An 18,544-nucleotide genomic window follows, 5' to 3' on the forward strand; every position below is an offset into this window, starting at 1 on the left:
CTGTAAAAGGTTTTTTGTCTGACGCTAGCTGGTATCCTCACTCAGCTTGTATGTGTGTTTTTGTTTTCTCTGCCCATCCCTCCTGTCTGTTTGTAGTCAAAACAAAGTGGGACAGCACAGCCAGAGTGAATGGCCCGCCAGATGTCAGTGAAACTACAGCAGACGTTAACAAAGTCCCATGTTGACCCAAGACAACAGATCAAAGCAGACAAAGGAAGTTATTGTTTGTTTTGAATATTATAGGATTAAAAAAATATCAAATTTTATCGAGTGTGGCCTTTTAAATAATTTCGGACCAAATAAACACTTAGGCCTACTATGAATGCAGCTGAAACAGATGATCAAGTAATGAATTAGTTGATTGACCGAAAAATCATTATGATCCTCAATCTATCATTTAAATACTTTTTCAACAACAAATTATCTGATCCCAGCTCTGAAATAATCACTAAATGTTTTTGAATATTTGACTGTAAGTTAGACCTGTTATTTGAAGTCACAAAATAAATTGACCAAATGTTGGAAAAGAAGCTGTGTAACCATAACCTCAAGTCAAGAGTGTATCTTAAAAGTAAGCTTAAGGGGGGCTTTTCTCTTCTGTTTGAAGAATAATATTGTTATTATTATAAAATAATAATAAGGTATTAGAATAGTTATAAATGTGTCTTGTAATCCATTTGATACATACATTACTTTTTTTACTGACATGACCATTTTTTTGTCTTTCTGCACACCGCCTCATAGCTCCATTCACAAGATATGCATGCACCACATGTCTCCCACAAACCAGTGGCAGCTCACTGGAGACCAGCTATATCTAAAAATAGAAATCTGGGCTAACAATCAATAGCTAGACAGTTAAGCATAAAGCTGCATGTTTGGAGGTTGAGGCCAGAAAGAAAAACGAGTTTGCAATAACATGAATGGGGGGCTGAAACTAAGGTATAATAAAGGTTTATTTGATTTGAAGTGTCCCCAAAACGCATCTGGGTATGTGCAACTGTGGAGCCTTTATGTCGCACAGCATTATTATCAGCCAGCAGTCCAAGTCTCTATGTTTGCCATACCTCTAACACACGATTCTCCTGCCAGCTGCCAAATTTCCACAAGCTCTTATCACCCGTTTTGTTTTCCTTTTTCATGTTTACAGTTTGCGGTTAACAGCGTGAGAGGAACGCGTGTGATTTGAACTGCAATGGCAGCAGGAACAGGACAGATCTGTCCAGCCTCCAGCCCTCACTGTCTGCCTGGCCCGTTAGCATTGAGCCATCCATTGAGACGCTCAGACTGGGGGTAGGGATTTCTCTTTTCTTACCTATTTTTATTTTAACGCTCTGGAAAACCCGGAGACCTTCTTCTTCTACCGCCATGCTGTCCCCGAGGCTCTTTCCCTTTTGACGGTTAGATAAAGACAGTCCTCCACGGTGGTCGGTAATGGCTCCAGCGCGCAGATAATCCAGGGGTTTTGCACATCTATGCTCGCCGGGCAGCGATCACACGCCGGTCCCAATCGCTGCTTCTGCAGGCTGCTGCTGGTGAACAAGCGGGCAGACTCAGCTCCAGCTCCTCAGCAGCAGCAGCAACGCCAGTGGGGGTGTGGCTCCAAACAACACCGCCCACACATGGGTATGGAGGGTAATCCGTGCTGAATCCGTGCCACTAACACAAGAAAGGAAGTGTCAATGGGGAAACTGGAGACAGTCCAAGTCCCGCCCACTCTGCTAACATGATTTTTAAAAGATACAAAAACACATATTGTGGAAATGAACAAAAAAGGTTGCAGATGCATCTTGCCATGGTGGAAATCGAACATTGCTCATTTGCACATTCCACCACTAAATAAGCGAAGTTTCTCTTTAAACAATATCCAGATATAAACCAGAATCCCATGTGTTTAGGTAAGAAAGAAAAATCACAAGCAACATTCTCAGTTGCAGTGCAAAGTAGGAACAAGTGAGAAAACAACAAATTACATATCAGTAAGGTGCACATCTAAACATATTTACAATGCTAAAATATAAACTGGTCCAGGTACAAATCCAAGGTTTGATATTGCACACCAGTTATCAGAAATATTCCCATAATAAAAATATACTCTGACTGGATTACTCATGGTGGTAATATCCCAGGAATTGATTAAGTAAAATCCTGTCTCACAACCTATTGCAGCTAGTTTCTCGAAACAGGATGTCTTGTCTAGCTCCAAAGTGCCACAGTGTGGTTTACCCTTAAGTTAAAAGTGAATCTCCTCACTTAATAACCAGAGCAATGTGTTTGCAAGCAATCTTCACATTTTGCTACTTTAGCATCATCTACCATACACATCACATAGGTGACAGACAACAACCAACAGACATGTCTTTATGTTGTCATGATGGGATCAATCATCCCTCATACTGGTTTACAACATCATGAGAATGGCTAGACTCTGAATTGACAAGAACTAGCTCATAATGTTGAATTATATAAAATACATAACTGTAGCTCCTGGCAGAGCTAGATGACCATACTCGTATAATACTCGTAGCATTTTATTTATACCTCTCTTATCTGAGAACTGGCAAAGCACCATCAGTGGCTGTTCAGTGTCTCTCCCCCTCCATGGGCCCCACATGCAGCAGCATTGGGCCTAACTTTACTGGATATCGCCAGATTGTTTCTACATCAAATAGACTGCAGATTCAAAAAGCAACAAAACAGCTTTAGACTGGTATTTCTGTGGAGTAAATATTCTATTACTGTTCCAATGATCTGAGCTTTACAGGCCGTAAATGACTAAGGATTAGCCTCACTTCCATTTCAAGAAGTGAGGACATCTCAGGACTTTGCGTGGAACCTTAAAGGTGGGGTAGGTAATTTTGGAGAAACCAGCTTGAGTGCGCTAGAATTTGAAAATACACAACCGGAAAATATCTGCCACTTCCTTATAGAGCCCCTCCTCCAACACACACGAACGTGCACATAACCAATGAGGGCACGAGATAAGTTTGTGCACAGATGGAAGGCTGACAGGCAGGTAGGCCATCCAGTTGTTTTAGCCGGGCCGGCTAAAATGATTGGTCGTGCTTTTTACAGTACTACGGCTTCCACAGATGACATTTTTTTATGGATTTTTTAAGATTTAAGATATTCATTGCTATCGGGATGTTAAGAGCATTCCATGGAATATAACAAAAAGTGTATCTCGAGCCGGTTTCTCAAACTTACCTACCCCACCTTTAAATGAATTAACCTAAATGTTTCATTCAGTAAAATGTTAATTTAGGTTGGGTCAGGGTCATTTTATTATATAGGCTAACATGGCCTTAAGTGACGTGTGAGATGCAAAAAGCAAAAAGAAAGTCCCTCACTGCTAAATGACAGCTTGCGTTTAAGATTTAAGCGATGGGCTCTGCTTTTAAGACAGCACACATTTCCTCCATAACAGTGTACATCAATACTGACACATGGGAGGAATCATACTCAAACACGCAGATTAACATCATCTGAATTTCAGGGTCAATCCCTTCTTGAATGGTCAAATGCCACCAGGATAAGAAGATTGGGGCTGTCTCTTTTCACAGATATAATTAAAATATCTTAACCATGACCGCAAAACTGTTATCAAACTATACTTGTGTCAGACAAAAGTGAGCAAATGCAAACAAGATATTTATAGGGACAATGGAGAAATGTTCTTAATTAAAGGCACTGATGGGAGGGATGTCTGGAAAGTTTAACATCCATTCAGGTGAAATACACATGGTCATCATCAGCCCACACTTGAGCCTATTGGGCTACGCCTCTGGGATCACCATGACCACATTCCTCAGAATAGCCTGACTCTGGTTGGGAGGACTCTGCAAACCCAGCTGGCCGAGCCCAACCCAGCAGAGATGTGGGACTAAAAGCACAGTCGGACAGTCTTACTAATATCGACGGTTAGCTGCAGTGTTTTTGCTGCAAGCTGAAGTGTTGGGATTAGCTGTGACTCCTTTAGAACAGCTCTAAATCTAATTAGGCTATGTCTCATTGCTACCGTCAGCAAGGGGAGAACTGACATACACGAACAATCCTGGTATGCACTAAAGCAAACTGAATGCAGTAGTAGGAAGTGCATCCAGTGGTGAGATGTAACTAACTGCTAAATGCAGTACTATGTAAAATGTTGAGGTACTTGTTCAGTGGTTCAATCGAGTTTTTCCTAATCTTTTTATGGCTTTTGACCACTTTTCCGCTTTTTTTTTTCACGTTTCAGATGTCTATGATATGTAGCAGTTACACCAAAAAGACATTTCCAGTCTAAACTTTTCACATGGTTTGATTCAATGTCTAAAGTTATACAATACTTCACAAACAAAATAATAATTGGAGAAATGTTCAAAATTGAGTACAGATTTGTTAAGCAGAACTATGTTTTGTTCTCTTTATCTCATAGTGATGCTGGAGGGGCCTGACCCTTAGTTTGGGAGCCACTGGACTGAACTACTTAACTGTAAATACTTAAAATGAGTTCCACCTCGACCAGCTTTTAAGTTATTTTAATAAGCATGTTTTATTTGTCAGTATATTTTGATTACATGTTACATGAAAGTATAGTATCTGAGTCTTTACCACCACTGACTAAATGGGCATTTCTTGCCTGTGCGTGCATATCAGTGACACATTTTGCAACACGTTTTTTGTGCCTTTGACTATCTCCACTAAAACTGTGTGGCTAGATAATAACCATGGTATTAGCTAGCTGTATAACCTCTCATGACAGCGGAAAACAGCAATAATGTAGGTCCTTTATGTTGGCCACATCCTGTCAGCTGCATGTTTGTGCAGCTTTAGGGGAGATGGGAGGGCGATTTGGGATTTTACTTGACATACATTTTTTATCCCAGCAGGTTATATACATTTGCATGTACAGATGTAACACCAGTCAAATTGCTGTAATATAAGACTACAATGCAAGAGTCAAGGGTTGCCACTATCATGACATACCAACCAAAGTAGTATCCTATCAGCAAGTAAAAATAGGGGAAGGATAATAATACAGTTTTTGTAGCTGCATGCACGGCATCACATAGGGAAATAATGCTGGAAAGACGTTTATGACGTACAATTATTTCAGTTTAGCTAAAGTGGCTACGCCCTGTGGTAAACCACAAGCTTGTGTGTGTAACTGTATGTGTGTGCAAGTGTTAATGTTGTTGAAAAAGGCCCTCAAACCTTGGAGGTCTAACTAATCTTAAGCACAAAAATGTTACTAAGATATAAAAATATGTGTCCAAGTATAAACTTGGCATCAAACAGTGTCTGTACAAGTGCCTGCATACAGTATGTGTGTATGTGTGGGACAATGCAGATCCAATAACAGAAAGAGGAAGATGAGGCAGATGCTGACTCTAAGCAGATTAGTGAAAGGATGCTCACTGTTGTTTCATTATGCATAAGCTAGCCACAAAAGCAGCGTCTGAGGGCGTTGGCACACTTGAAATAACTGCACACTTACAACAACCATGGCGCACACACACACACACACACACACACACACACACACACACACACACACACACACACACACACACACACACACACACACACACACACACACACACACACACACACACACACACACACACACACACACACACACACACACACACACAACCTACTTTGTGTATGGATATATGTGAGAGGGATAGAGGGTATCAAGTTGAACAGATGGCGATTGACATGTTCAAAGTTAATCCTGGTTTTCTAGGACCAAAACAAAAGAAAATCTCCATGAATAGTATATGAATAACACCTTAAGAATGCCTGTGATTTGTGGAAAGGACATCAAACCACTTTATATAAACAACATAAGCAGAACCTCCATGTTGATCAAACTTGTTATTTCTGAGTTGGTTATTCCTTCCTTCATTCTCAACACTGCATCTGTAGAAAATAAACAGATGAAAAGCAGAAATCATGCTGTAGGCTTGTAGTGGGGTTACAGAAAAACTAATGAGCAACACATTCAAATATAAATCCTTTCAGCTAAAGCAGGGGTCTTAACATTTATCTAAACACAACATTTTGTTTATCTACCATAGTTTCTGATTAAAAATTGAGAACAAAAAGATAAAAACATACAATATTTTATGTTGGATTTAGTTCAAATTTAGAGTCTGAAGTGACCTGTAGTTTAGACAATGTAAGAAAAGTAGGATGCAAACGCATGTGCTGAAGCCGACCTGAGAAAGAAGGTGAACTGGGAAATTGAGTCCAGGGTTGAGCCCCAGACAAGAAATGTACACTGATATGTATGTGATAATCTAAAAAATGTAAACGTTTCAGACACTATGAAAACATCCTTGTTTATGTTTTCTTCTTTATTACCTAGATAGCTTGGATCTTTTATGAGCAGAGGAGTTTAAGAACCGTCTCTTTTAAACCACTTAAATGCAGACAACATTTACTCAACAGAATAAAGAGTGAGACATATTTTATCCTAAATCACAATTTCTGCTTGTGATTAGTGCAAGCAGCTTCCCTTCAAATGATGGATGTTTGCATGAAGAGTTGTTTTGATAAATGTGTATGTACCTAAATCTTTAGACATTTATGTACAATAGGTTGTCTCAAAATATTGTAAAAAATCGATGTATTTGCAAGTAGTTAATGTAGCAGCAGCATTGCCAAACGCAGCAATGAATAACATCAGTTGGTCAGCCATTGAGAGCAAAGAGAACAAAGTGTGACTGATCAGTGTTATAGCACCACCTAGTGTCAGTGTTATAGCACCACCTAGTGTGTTCCTTATGGGCCACATGATTAACAGGATGGAGGTGATAATCATAAAAAGACTGGCTTGTAGTTTTATTGAAGTGTTGATGTTGCCCATAAACTGGTGAAGCAAGGTATATATTTTCACATAAATAAAGACAAACTTTGTTTAAGCCTTAAAACTTCCCAACTCCAAGGCTAATTCAGAACTAAGGACATGTTTCCATGGTAACTACCAGAGGTGAGGACTCGAGTCACATGACTTGACTCGAGTCAGACTCGAGTCGCATATTTTTTGACTTGAGACTTGCTTGACTAACATTGATAAAAGACTTGACTTGACTTTGACTTGGTATTCATGACTTGAGACTTGATTTAAGCTTGAGACAGATGACTTGAAAGGACTTGTCTGTTTAAAATTAAATATTTGCGTTTGTTTTTGTCGTGAGATATTACGTTTAGTTTTTTCGAAAAACGTGATTGGGTGATTATAGCGCCATGCGCGCAAACCTGGCAACCCACTAGACGGCAGGAGTGTCAGTTAACATGGCAGCGGCTAGCGTTACTCCAAAAATAGTGAAGTTTGGATTCAAGAGCCGCGTTCACACCGGAGTACTTTTCACCGTACTTTTCGCGTTTAGTTCCGTGAGTACCCCTTATGTCGCGTTCACACCAAAAATACTGGGATTAAGTATATATGTATATATATATATGTATATATATATATATACATACACATATATATATATACATATACATATATACACATATATATATACATATATACATATATACATATACATATATACATATATATATCATGCAACTGTGTTGATAAATGGCATTTTAAATGATTTTTTGTGCTTAGAAGTTGGATAGCTATATTCAACTATGCTGGTCAACACGTTTTTGTAGAAACAGGGTATATGCAGGAATCCTGAATCAAATTTAATACATTTTAAGACCTCATCGCCACTTTGAGTTTTAACCGGTTACATTGGCGACACACTTTACCTCACATTTACTATATAGTACAGCGGATAAGCTCTCATATTATAACAATTGTGCATTTTATGAGAAAAGCATGACATTTCTAACATAGTTAGAGCATACCATAAGGTTTATTTTCAGATGTGGAGGGAAGTCAGATTTGACCCGTGAGGACCGTGAGAGGTCAAATCCAAGATGGCCACCAGTCTCTCGGGTCAAATGTTCAAACACGCTTAATTTTGGAACCAAACATTGTAGAAAAACATTTAAGGTGTCATATCCAACTAAATTAGGGATGCCCAATCATTTGGTGATACTTTTGAGATCGCCAGAATTCAAGAAAATGAATTTAGTTGAAGATAAAGGTAGAAATTGACCAAAAATAAGGTGTGTGTGTGTGTGTGTGTGTGTGTGTGTGTGTGTGTGTGTGTGTGTGGGTGGGTGGATCCAACTAAATTAGGGATGCCCAATCATTTGATGATACTTTCGAGATCGCCAGACTTCAAGAAAATGCATTTAGGTGAAGATAAAGGTAGAAATTGACCAAAAATTAGCTGTCAATCAGTTGAAATTTGCAAAATGTGTGTGTGTGGTATATTCCAGTGGATTTATGGTCACCCAGCGCTAGCATTACTACAGAGACTGGAGGAATATGGCTTTACTTGGCACAGTCTGCATGCTGATGAAAACATTTGTTTTTGTCTTCAAATACATACTAACATGATTGTGACGAGCATCATATTTGTTCCCCGCCCAACTCTCTAAGTCTAAGTGCTTGAACTCCGTGACAGGAGGATGAAGTATGTATAAATGGATGGAACTATCAACAAAACAGCGTTTTATTCCCCAATGTCATATTTAATAGAAAAATAATAATAATAATGTAAACCAAAGAGGGAGATGGAAAACAGTTCCATGTAGAGCACAAACAGCTCTCTTAACCCTCGCTGTTAACAAAGGGCTGCACTCAACTATAAGGTTCACCGCTGTCCCTTTCCACTTATAGAGGGTTGGGGTTCGATTCCCTGCCTGTCCACCTATAAAGCCAAGGTAGCGCAGCTTTTTTTCTGTTCTTTAGTGGCTCACATGGACATTTAGAGGTCATGCAAAGAAAGGGTTATGTATGTTGTGTGTGTGGCAGAGAGAACATTGGCAAAGGGGATTTGTTTGTCCTAGCATGGCTGTACAATTACAAATACAAAGGTTTACCCATTTAGACTCCATGGCATGGAGAAAAAAACTCATTTTAAATGACTCTAAGGATATAACAAGTTTTAGAAAATTGAAAGATTGATGGATTTTTGCCCACATGCGGTAAACATCTTAATTGAATTTTCTATGTGCAACATGAGGACAATAACCACAAGTGTACTCACAGTACCTTTTTTCTCTGGCACTGAAGTTGCAAGGTTTCAGCATGTTGTCCCTCTCTAAACCTTTCTGTTCCCCATTCTTCTTTCTCCAATAAGTGGTGCATCATTATTTTTCTATTAAATATGACATTGGGGAATAAAACGCTGTTGTTTTGTTGATAGTTCCATCCATTTATACATACTTCATCCTCCTGTCACGGAGTTCAAGCACTTAGAGAGTTGGGCGGGGAGCAAATATTATGCTCGTCACAATCATGTAAGTATGTATTTGAAGACAAAAACAAATGTTTGCTTCAGCATGCAGACTGTGCCAAGTAAAGCCATATTCCTCCAGTCTCTGTATTAATGCTAGCGCTGGGTGACCACACACACACACACACACCAAATTTCAACTGATTGACAGCTTATTTTTGGTCAATTTCTACCTTTATCTTCACCTAAATGCATTTTCTTGAATTCTGGCGATCTCAAAAGTATCATCAAATGATTGGGCATCCCTAATTTAGTTGGATATGACACCTTAAATGTTTTTCTACAATGTTTGGTTCCAAAATTAAACGTGTTTGAACATTTGACCCGAGAGACTGGCGGCCATCTTGGATTTGACCTCTCACGGTCCTCACAGGTCAAATCTGACTTCCCTCCACATCTGAAAATAAACCTTATGGTATGCACTAACTATGTTAGAAATGTCATGCTTTTCTCATAAAATGCACAATTGTTGTGCTTATCCGCTGTACTATATGTTTCATCTTCACGTCAAATGCATATTTTCTACTTTTTAATTTCTATTTTGATATGTTTCAAATTTTTGAAATGTTTATTTCTACTCTTTTAATTTCTAATGATGTGCAATGCCTTGTTTTTTATGCTGCTGCAACGCAAACATTTCCCAATTTGGGATCAATAAAGTACATCTTATCTAATAGGAACCAAAAATACAGTTACGTTGAAGTTGCACTCAATTGCATTTTGATAAAGTGCCATTTTGAATACAACTTTTTTTTACAGGATTCCCTTCAACACATTAACTTCAATGAAAACATTTCTCTACTAAAATATTTTTTTATGGTGATTAATTGTCTCTTTGTTGTAATTTTCTGTCTCTTTGCAGCTGTTTTCCATCTAATTGTAGGACTCTTTAAAGTAAAGACACTACATACCGATATACACCTGAACATCAGCAGGAGAGGACTCTTTAAAGTAGAGACACTACATACTGATATACACCTGAACATCAGCAGGAGAGGACTCTTTAAAGTAAAGACACTACATACTGATATACACCTGAACATCAGCAGCAGAGGACTCTTTAAAGTAGAGACACTACATACTGATATACACCTGAACATCAGCAGGAGAGGACTCTTTAAAGTAGAGACACTACATACTGATATACACCTGAACATCAGCAGGAGAGGACTCTTTAAAGTAAAGACACTACATACTGATATACACCTGAACATCAGCAGGAGAGGACTCTTTAAAGTAGAGACACTACATACTGATATACTGTACACCTGGACATCAGCAGAAATGTAAAAAAAAATCTACTTTTGCTGGTGCTGTTGCATTTAAAATCAAATAGTTGACTAAAACAAACTTGAAAGAAATCAAATACATAGTGTTGTTTTTTAATTTGTTTATATTTATTATGATAATTGTTGAATGTAAACAAGGTAATAAAGTAAGTACTGAAGTAGCTTTAAGTCAGTGTATTGATCAGGGCAGAGCCAGGTGAGCTAAAGTCACTCAATACAAAGGTAACTAGACAAAAACAGGAGGAACAAACGAGAAAGAATTCTAGTGTTATTTTGAATTTGAATGTCTTTGTATTGATTGTTATTATTAGTTGAATTCTCAGACTAAATCTCTGGTGACTTGAAATTAAAAGCAAGAAGCTAAACTTAGACAGGAGAAACAAACGTGAAATAAATCAAACGTGTCAGTATTGTTATCATTATCATTATTATTTTTTTATTGATTGACAAGACTTTAACTTAACAAGAAAACAATGGACTAAACATAAATATAGAAATGTACTATTAAGTAAATATGAAAAATATAAGATACATATAAAAATTGACTATTAACTAAACATGATAAATATAACATAAATATAAAAATGAACTATTAAGTAAATATGAAAAATATAACTTAAATATGAAAATGAACACTATAAACCAAACATGACGATATAACATAAACCTGATAACTTGTAATGACTAAATGTTCCTCTTATTTAGGGGTGCTAGAAGCAAAGGAATAGTTTATTTATTTTAAAATTAAGGTTGTTTTTTTGCCCCTAGTGGCTAAAACTGCACATCACTGTGAGTCTCTTCTGGAACCTTTGTTGATGTCTAACCAGATCTAATAACTGTTAAGTGTTTAAATATATATCCTGACTGGCTGTGAGTATATGTTGTTGCTCACTCACTTTGAGCTTTAGACTGTACTTGAAATGTTTTAATGTCTTACTAATTTTTGATGTTGTGAGTTTGTTTTTTAAAGTTTTTAAAGCCGATGTCAGGGCTGCCTTTGAGTCTTATGTTTTCCTTTTTAGTCATCGTTGATGTTTGGGCGGATACAAGAAAAGGAATTGATGAATCTTCTCCACCGTGGTGTTGTCCTCCTCTGCGTTGTTGGGATCGGCTCATTGGTTTGCTCAGGTGGATCCACCCTCACTTCCTGTTCCACCTCCAACTCCACCTTTACCTCCACAAGCTCCTCCTTCACCACGGAGAGTGCCTGTGGTGGTTTTTTCAGCTGTTTCTTCAGCAAGGCGGCTATCTCTGCATCCTTTTCCTCCACACAGCGTTCCTTCTGTTGTTCCAGTTCCTGGTTTCTCTTTTGCAAGGCAGCCATCTCTGCATCCTTCTCCTCAACACAGGGTTCTTTCAGTTGTTTGAGATCCTGGTTTGCCTTTCTCAAGGTGGCCATCACTGCTTTGTCCTTCTCGTGCATCTTGAGGAGCTTTCCATATTTCATGTTCAGTTCCTCATTGTTTCCGCGCAAGACTTTCTGCTCAATTTCCAGGGCATTCATTTGCACATTGTGCCTCACTTCTGGTTCCATTTTCACCTCCACAACCTCTTTCTTGTCCACCTTCGCCTCCTCCACCACACAACGCTCCTTCTCTTGCTTCAGTGTTTGGTTTTCCTTCAGCAAAGCAGCTATCTCTGCATCTTTCTCCTCAACGCAACGCAACTTTTGTTGTTTGAGTTCCTGGTTTGTTGTTTGCAAGGCGGCCATCTTTGCCTCCTCCTTAACACAACGCTCCTTCAGTTGTGTGAGTTCCTGGTTTCTATCACGCAAATCAGCTATCTTTACAGCTTTGTCAACACAATGATCCTTTTGTTGTTGGAGTTCCTGGTTTCTCTCACGCAGAGCAGCTATCTCTACAGATTTCTCCTCAAGACAACGCTCCTTTTGTTGTTTGAGTTCTTGGTTAGTCTTTTGCAAGGCGGCCGTCTTTGCATCTTTCTCCTCAACACAACGCTCCTTCTCTTGTTTCAGTGTTTTGTTTTCCTTCAGCAAGGCAGCTATCTCTTTATCCTTCTCCTCCACACAACGCTGCTTCTGTTGTTGGAGTTCCTGATTTGTCTCACGCAAAGCAGCCATCTCTACATCTTGCTCCTCAACACAGGGTTCTTTCAGTTGTTTGAGTTCCTGGTTTGCCTTTCTCAAGGCAGCCATCTCGGCTTCGACCTCTTCCTGGGCTTTCACTTTCACATTGTGCTGAAACTGCAAAGCTGCTGTATATGCTTTGAGCATCGCTTCCTTCTTTTTAGCGCCTTCAATCTCAAACTTATCCCTTAAGGGAGTCCTCTCCTGCTCCAGCAACAACTCCATTTCCTGATTTTCTTTTTCCAGAATCTCGAGCCAGACTGCCAGCTCATCTCTATTGTTCATCTCCATCTCTACTGCTGTGACGAAATGACCTGTTGTTTAGCAAACTAAATGTAATTGTTCGACTGAATTAACGTCACAAAAATCCCACAAAAGTTGAGTTCACTTGTGAAGATTATCTCGCTAAAAAACACTGCAAGTATCCCTAATGTTTGCTTGCAACAAAACCTATTTCTGCAATGATCTGACACTAGCTGGACAAATTGCTTCTGTCTGCTGCTCTGCTGCTCTGGTGCTCTGATGAATTCTAGAAGATCAATGCAGAATTCAGAATTCTACATGAAAGCAAAAGATGATGTCATCATTCTGATGGTTCCATTCCAAATAACGAGTGAAGGACATCAGCTGACAGGAAGTAAGAATGGAACCATGCTGTTGCCTAGAAACGCAATTGTGTTTAGATAATATAAAGAAATGTAAACAATCGAAATGCTTTATTAATTCCAATGGGAAGTAAGCAACATGTTCTATTATGTTTCATCTTCACGTCAAATGCATATTTTCTACTTTTTAATTTCTATTTTGATATCTTTCAAATTTTTGAAATCTTTATTTCTACTCTTTTAATTTCTAATTATGTGCAATGCCTTGTTTTTTATGCTGCTGCAACGCAAACATTTCCCAATTTGGGATCAATAAAGTACATCTTATCTAATAGGAACCAAAAATACAGTTACGTTGAAGTTGCACTCAATTGCATTTTGATAAAGTGCCATTTTGAATACAACTTTTTTTTACAGGATTCCCTTCAACACATTAACTTCAATGAAAACATTTCTCTACTAAAATATTTTTTTATGGTGATTAATTGTCTCTTTGTTGTAATTTTCTGTCTCTTTGCAGCTGTTTTCCATCTAATTGTAGGACTCTTTAAAGTAAAGACACTACATACCGATATACACCTGAACATCAGCAGGAGAGGACTCTTTAAAGTAGAGACACTACATACTGATATACACCTGAACATCAGCAGGAGAGGACTCTTTAAAGTAAAGACACTACATACTGATATACACCTGAACATCAGCAGCAGAGGACTCTTTAAAGTAGAGACACTGCATACTGATATACACCTGAACATCAGCAGGAGAGGACTCTTTAAAGTAGAGACACTACATACTGATATACACCTGAACATCAGCAGGAGAGGACTCTTTAAAGTAAAGACACTACATACTGATATACACCTGAACATCAGCAGGAGAGGACTCTTTAAAGTAGAGACACTACATACTGATATACTGTACACCTGGACATCAGCAGAAATGTAAAAGAAAATCTACTTTTGCTGGTGCTGTTGCATTTAAAATCAAATAGTTGACTAAAACAAACTTGAAAGAAATCAAATACATAGTGTTGTTTTTTAATTTGTTTATATTTATTATGATAATTGTTGAATGTAAACAAGGTAATAAAGTAAGTACTGAAGTAGCTTTAAGTCAGTGTATTGATCAGGGCAGAGCCAGGTGAGCTAAAGTCACTCAATACAAAGGTAACTAGACAAAAACAGGAGGAACAAACGAGAAAGAATTCTAGTGTTATTTTGAATTTGAATGTCTTTGTATTGATTGTTATTATTAGTTGAATTCTCAGACTAAATCTCTGGTGACTTGAAATTAAAAGCAAGAAGCTAAACTTAGACAGGAGAAACAAACGTGAAATAAATCAAACGTGTCAGTATTGTTATCATTATCATTATTATTTTTTTATTGATTGACAAGACTTTAACTTAACAAGAAAACAATGGACTAAACATAAATATAGAAATGTACTATTAAGTAAATATGAAAAATATAAGATACATATAAAAATTGACTATTAACTAAACATGATAAATATAACATAAATATAAAAATGAACTATTAAGTAAATATGAAAAATATAACTTAAATATGAAAATGAACACTATAAACCAAACATGACGATATAACATAAACCTGATAACTTGTAATGACTAAATGTTCCTCTTATTTAGGGGTGCTAGAAGCAAAGGAATAGTTTATTTATTTTAAAATTAAGGTTGTTTTTTTGCCCCTAGTGGCTAAAACTGCACATCACTGTGAGTCTCTTCTGGAACCTTTGTTGATGTCTAACCAGATCTAATAACTGTTAAGTGTTTAAATATATATCCTGACTGGCTGTGAGTATATGTTGTTGCTCACTCACTTTGAGCTTTAGACTGTACTTGAAATGTTTTAATGTCTTACTAATTTTTGATGTTGTGAGTTTGTTTTTTTAAAGTTTTTAAAGCCGATGTCAGGGCTGCCTTTGAGTCTTATGTTTTCCTTTTTAGTCATCGTTGATGTTTGGGCGGATACAAGAAAAGGAATTGATGAATCTTCTCCACCGTGGTGTTGTCCTCCTCTGCGTTGTTGGGATCGGCTCATTGGTTTGCTCAGGTGGATCCACCCTCACTTCCTGTTCCACCTCCAACTCCACCTTTACCTCCACAAGCTCCTCCTTCACCACGGAGAGTGCCTGTGGTGGTTTTTTCAGCTGTTTCTTCAGCAAGGCGGCTATCTCTGCATCCTTTTCCTCCACACAGCGTTCCTTCTGTTGTTCCAGTTCCTGGTTTCTCTTTTGCAAGGCAGCCATCTCTGCATCCTTCTCCTCAACACAGGGTTCTTTCAGTTGTTTGAGATCCTGGTTTGCCTTTCTCAAGGTGGCCATCACTGCTTTGTCCTTCTCGTGCATCTTGAGGAGCTTTCCATATTTCATGTTCAGTTCCTCATTGTTTCCGCGCAAGACTTTCTGCTCAATTTCCAGGGCATTCATTTGCACATTGTGCCTCACTTCTGGTTCCACTTTCACCTCCACAACCTCTTTCTTGTCCACCTTCGCCTCCTCCACCACACAACGCTCCTTCTCTTGCTTCAGTGTTTGGTTTTCCTTCAGCAAAGCAGCTATCTCTGCATCTTTCTCCTCAACGCAACGCAACTTTTGTTGTTTGAGTTCCTGGTTTGTTGTTTGCAAGGCGGCCATCTTTGCCTCCTCCTTAACACAACGCTCCTTCAGTTGTGTGAGTTCCTGGTTTCTATCACGCAAATCAGCTATCTTTACAGCTTTGTCAACACAATGATCCTTTTGTTGTTGGAGTTCCTGGTTTCTCTCACGCAGAGCAGCTATCTCTACAGATTTCTCCTCAAGACAACGCTCCTTTTGTTGTTTGAGTTCTTGGTTAGTCTTTTGCAAGGCGGCCGTCTTTGCATCTTTCTCCTCAACACAACGCTCCTTCTCTTGTTTCAGTGTTTTGTTTTCCTTCAGCAAGGCAGCTATCTCTTTATCCTTCTCCTCCACACAACGCTGCTTCTGTTGTTGGAGTTCCTGATTTGTCTCACGCAAAGCAGCCATCTCTACATCTTGCTCCTCAACACAGGGTTCTTTCAGTTGTTTGAGTTCCTGGTTTGCCTTTCTCAAGGCAGCCATCTCGGCTTCGACCTCTTCCTGGGCTTTCACTTTCACATTGTGCTGAAACTGCAAAGCTGCTGTATATGCTTTGAGCATCGCTTCCTTCTTTTTAGCGCCTTCAATCTCAAACTTATCCCTTAAGGGAGTCCTCTCCTGCTCCAGCAACAACTCCATTTCCTGATTTTCTTTTTCCAGAATCTCGAGCCAGACTGCCAGCTCATCTCTATTGTTCATCTCCATCTCTACTGCTGTGACGAAATGACCTGTTGTTTAGCAAACTAAATGTAATTGTTCGACTGAATTAACGTCACAAAAATCCCACAAAAGTTGAGTTCACTTGTGAAGATTATCTCGCTAAAAAACACTGCAAGTATCCCTAATGTTTGCTTGCAACAAAACCTATTTCTGCAATGATCTGACACTAGCTGGACAAATTGCTTCTGTCTGCTGCTCTGCTGCTCTGGTGCTCTGATGAATTCTAGAAGATCAATGCAGAATTCAGAATTCTACATGAAAGCAAAAGATGATGTCATCATTCTGATGGTTCCATTCCAAATAACGAGTGAAGGACATCAGCTGACAGGAAGTAAGAATGGAACCATGCTGTTGCCTAGAAACGCAATTGTGTTTAGATAATATAAAGAAATGTAAACAATCGAAATGCTTTATTAATTCCAATGGGAAGTAAGCAACATGTTCTATTATGTTTCATCTTCACGTCAAATGCATATTTTCTACTTTTTAATTTCTATTTTGATATCTTTCAAATTTTTGAAATCTTTATTTCTACTCTTTTAATTTCTAATTATGTGCAATGCCTTGTTTTTTATGCTGCTGCAACGCAAACATTTCCCAATTTGGGATCAATAAAGTACATCTTATCTAATAGGAACCAAAATACAGTTACGTTGAAGTTGCACTCAATTGCATTTTGATAAAGTGCCATTTTGAATACAACTTTTTTTTACAGGATTCCCTTCAACACATTAACTTCAATGAAAACATTTCTCTACTAAAATATTTTTTTATGGTGATTAATTGTCTCTTTGTTGTAATTTTCTGTCTCTTTGCAGCTGTTTTCCATCTAATTGTAGGACTCTTTAAAGTAAAGACACTACATACCGATATACACCTGAACATCAGCAGGAGAGGACTCTTTAAAGTAGAGACACTACATACTGATATACACCTGAACATCAGCAGGAGAGGACTCTTTAAAGTAAAGACACTACATACTGATATACACCTGAACATCAGCAGCAGAGGACTCTTTAAAGTAGAGACACTGCATACTGATATACACCTGAACATCAGCAGGAGAGGACTCTTTAAAGTAGAGACACTACATACTGATATACACCTGAACATCAGCAGGAGAGGACTCTTTAAAGTAAAGACACTACATACTGATATACACCTGAACATCAGCAGGAGAGGACTCTTTAAAGTAGAGACACTACATACTGATATACTGTACACCTGGACATCAGCAGAAATGTAAAAAAAAATCTACTTTTGCTGGTGCTGTTGCATTTAAAATCAAATAGTTGACTAAAACAAACTTGAAAGAAATCAAATACATAGTGTTGTTTTTTAATTTGTTTATATTTATTATGATAATTGTTGAATGTAAACAAGGTAATAAAGTAAGTACTGAAGTAGCTTTAAGTCAGTGTATTGATCAGGGCAGAGCCAGGTGAGCTAAAGTCACTCAATACAAAGGTAACTAGACAAAAACAGGAGGAACAAACGAGAAAGAATTCTAGTGTTATTTTGAATTTGAATGTCTTTGTATTGATTGTTATTATTAGTTGAATTCTCAGACTAAATCTCTGGTGACTTGAAATTAAAAGCAAGAAGCTAAACTTAGACAGGAGAAACAAACGTGAAATAAATCAAACGTGTCAGTATTGTTATCATTATCATTATTATTTTTTTATTGATTGACAAGACTTTAACTTAACAAGAAAACAATGGACTAAACATAAATATAGAAATGTACTATTAAGTAAATATGAAAAATATAAGATACATATAAAAATTGACTATTAACTAAACATGATAAATATAACATAAATATAAAAATGAACTATTAAGTAAATATGAAAAATATAACTTAAATATGA

The 18,544-nt window shown here is 37.9% G+C and overlaps 2 protein-coding genes across 2 annotated transcripts in view; both read right to left on the reverse strand.

Annotated features, from left to right (window-relative positions):
• rasa3 (RAS p21 protein activator 3) overlaps positions 1 to 1,563 on the reverse strand; it is a 38,363-nt gene extending 36,800 nt beyond the window's left edge. The window contains exon 1 of the mRNA XM_034116593.1: positions 1,316 to 1,563. Within this exon, the coding sequence (XP_033972484.1) occupies positions 1,316 to 1,370 (55 nt within the window). The 5' untranslated portion in view covers positions 1,371 to 1,563. The remainder of the gene's footprint in view (positions 1 to 1,315) is intronic.
• LOC117471391 (trichohyalin-like) lies at positions 1,474 to 16,501 on the reverse strand. The gene is made up of 4 exons (XM_034116362.1): positions 15,596 to 16,501; positions 12,024 to 12,433; positions 11,787 to 11,924; positions 1,474 to 1,659 (listed from the first exon to the last, which is right to left on the reverse strand). The coding sequence occupies exons 1-4, from the start codon at positions 16,434 to 16,436 to the stop codon at positions 1,474 to 1,476; spliced, it is 1,575 nt and encodes a 524-aa protein (XP_033972253.1). The 5' UTR covers positions 16,437 to 16,501.
• Between the last annotated feature and the right edge of the window lie 2,043 nt (positions 16,502 to 18,544).

The sequence above is a fragment of the Trematomus bernacchii genome, unplaced genomic scaffold (genome assembly GCF_902827165.1).
Source record: "Trematomus bernacchii unplaced genomic scaffold, fTreBer1.1, whole genome shotgun sequence".
Taxonomy (NCBI): domain Eukaryota; kingdom Metazoa; phylum Chordata; class Actinopteri; order Perciformes; family Nototheniidae; genus Trematomus; species Trematomus bernacchii.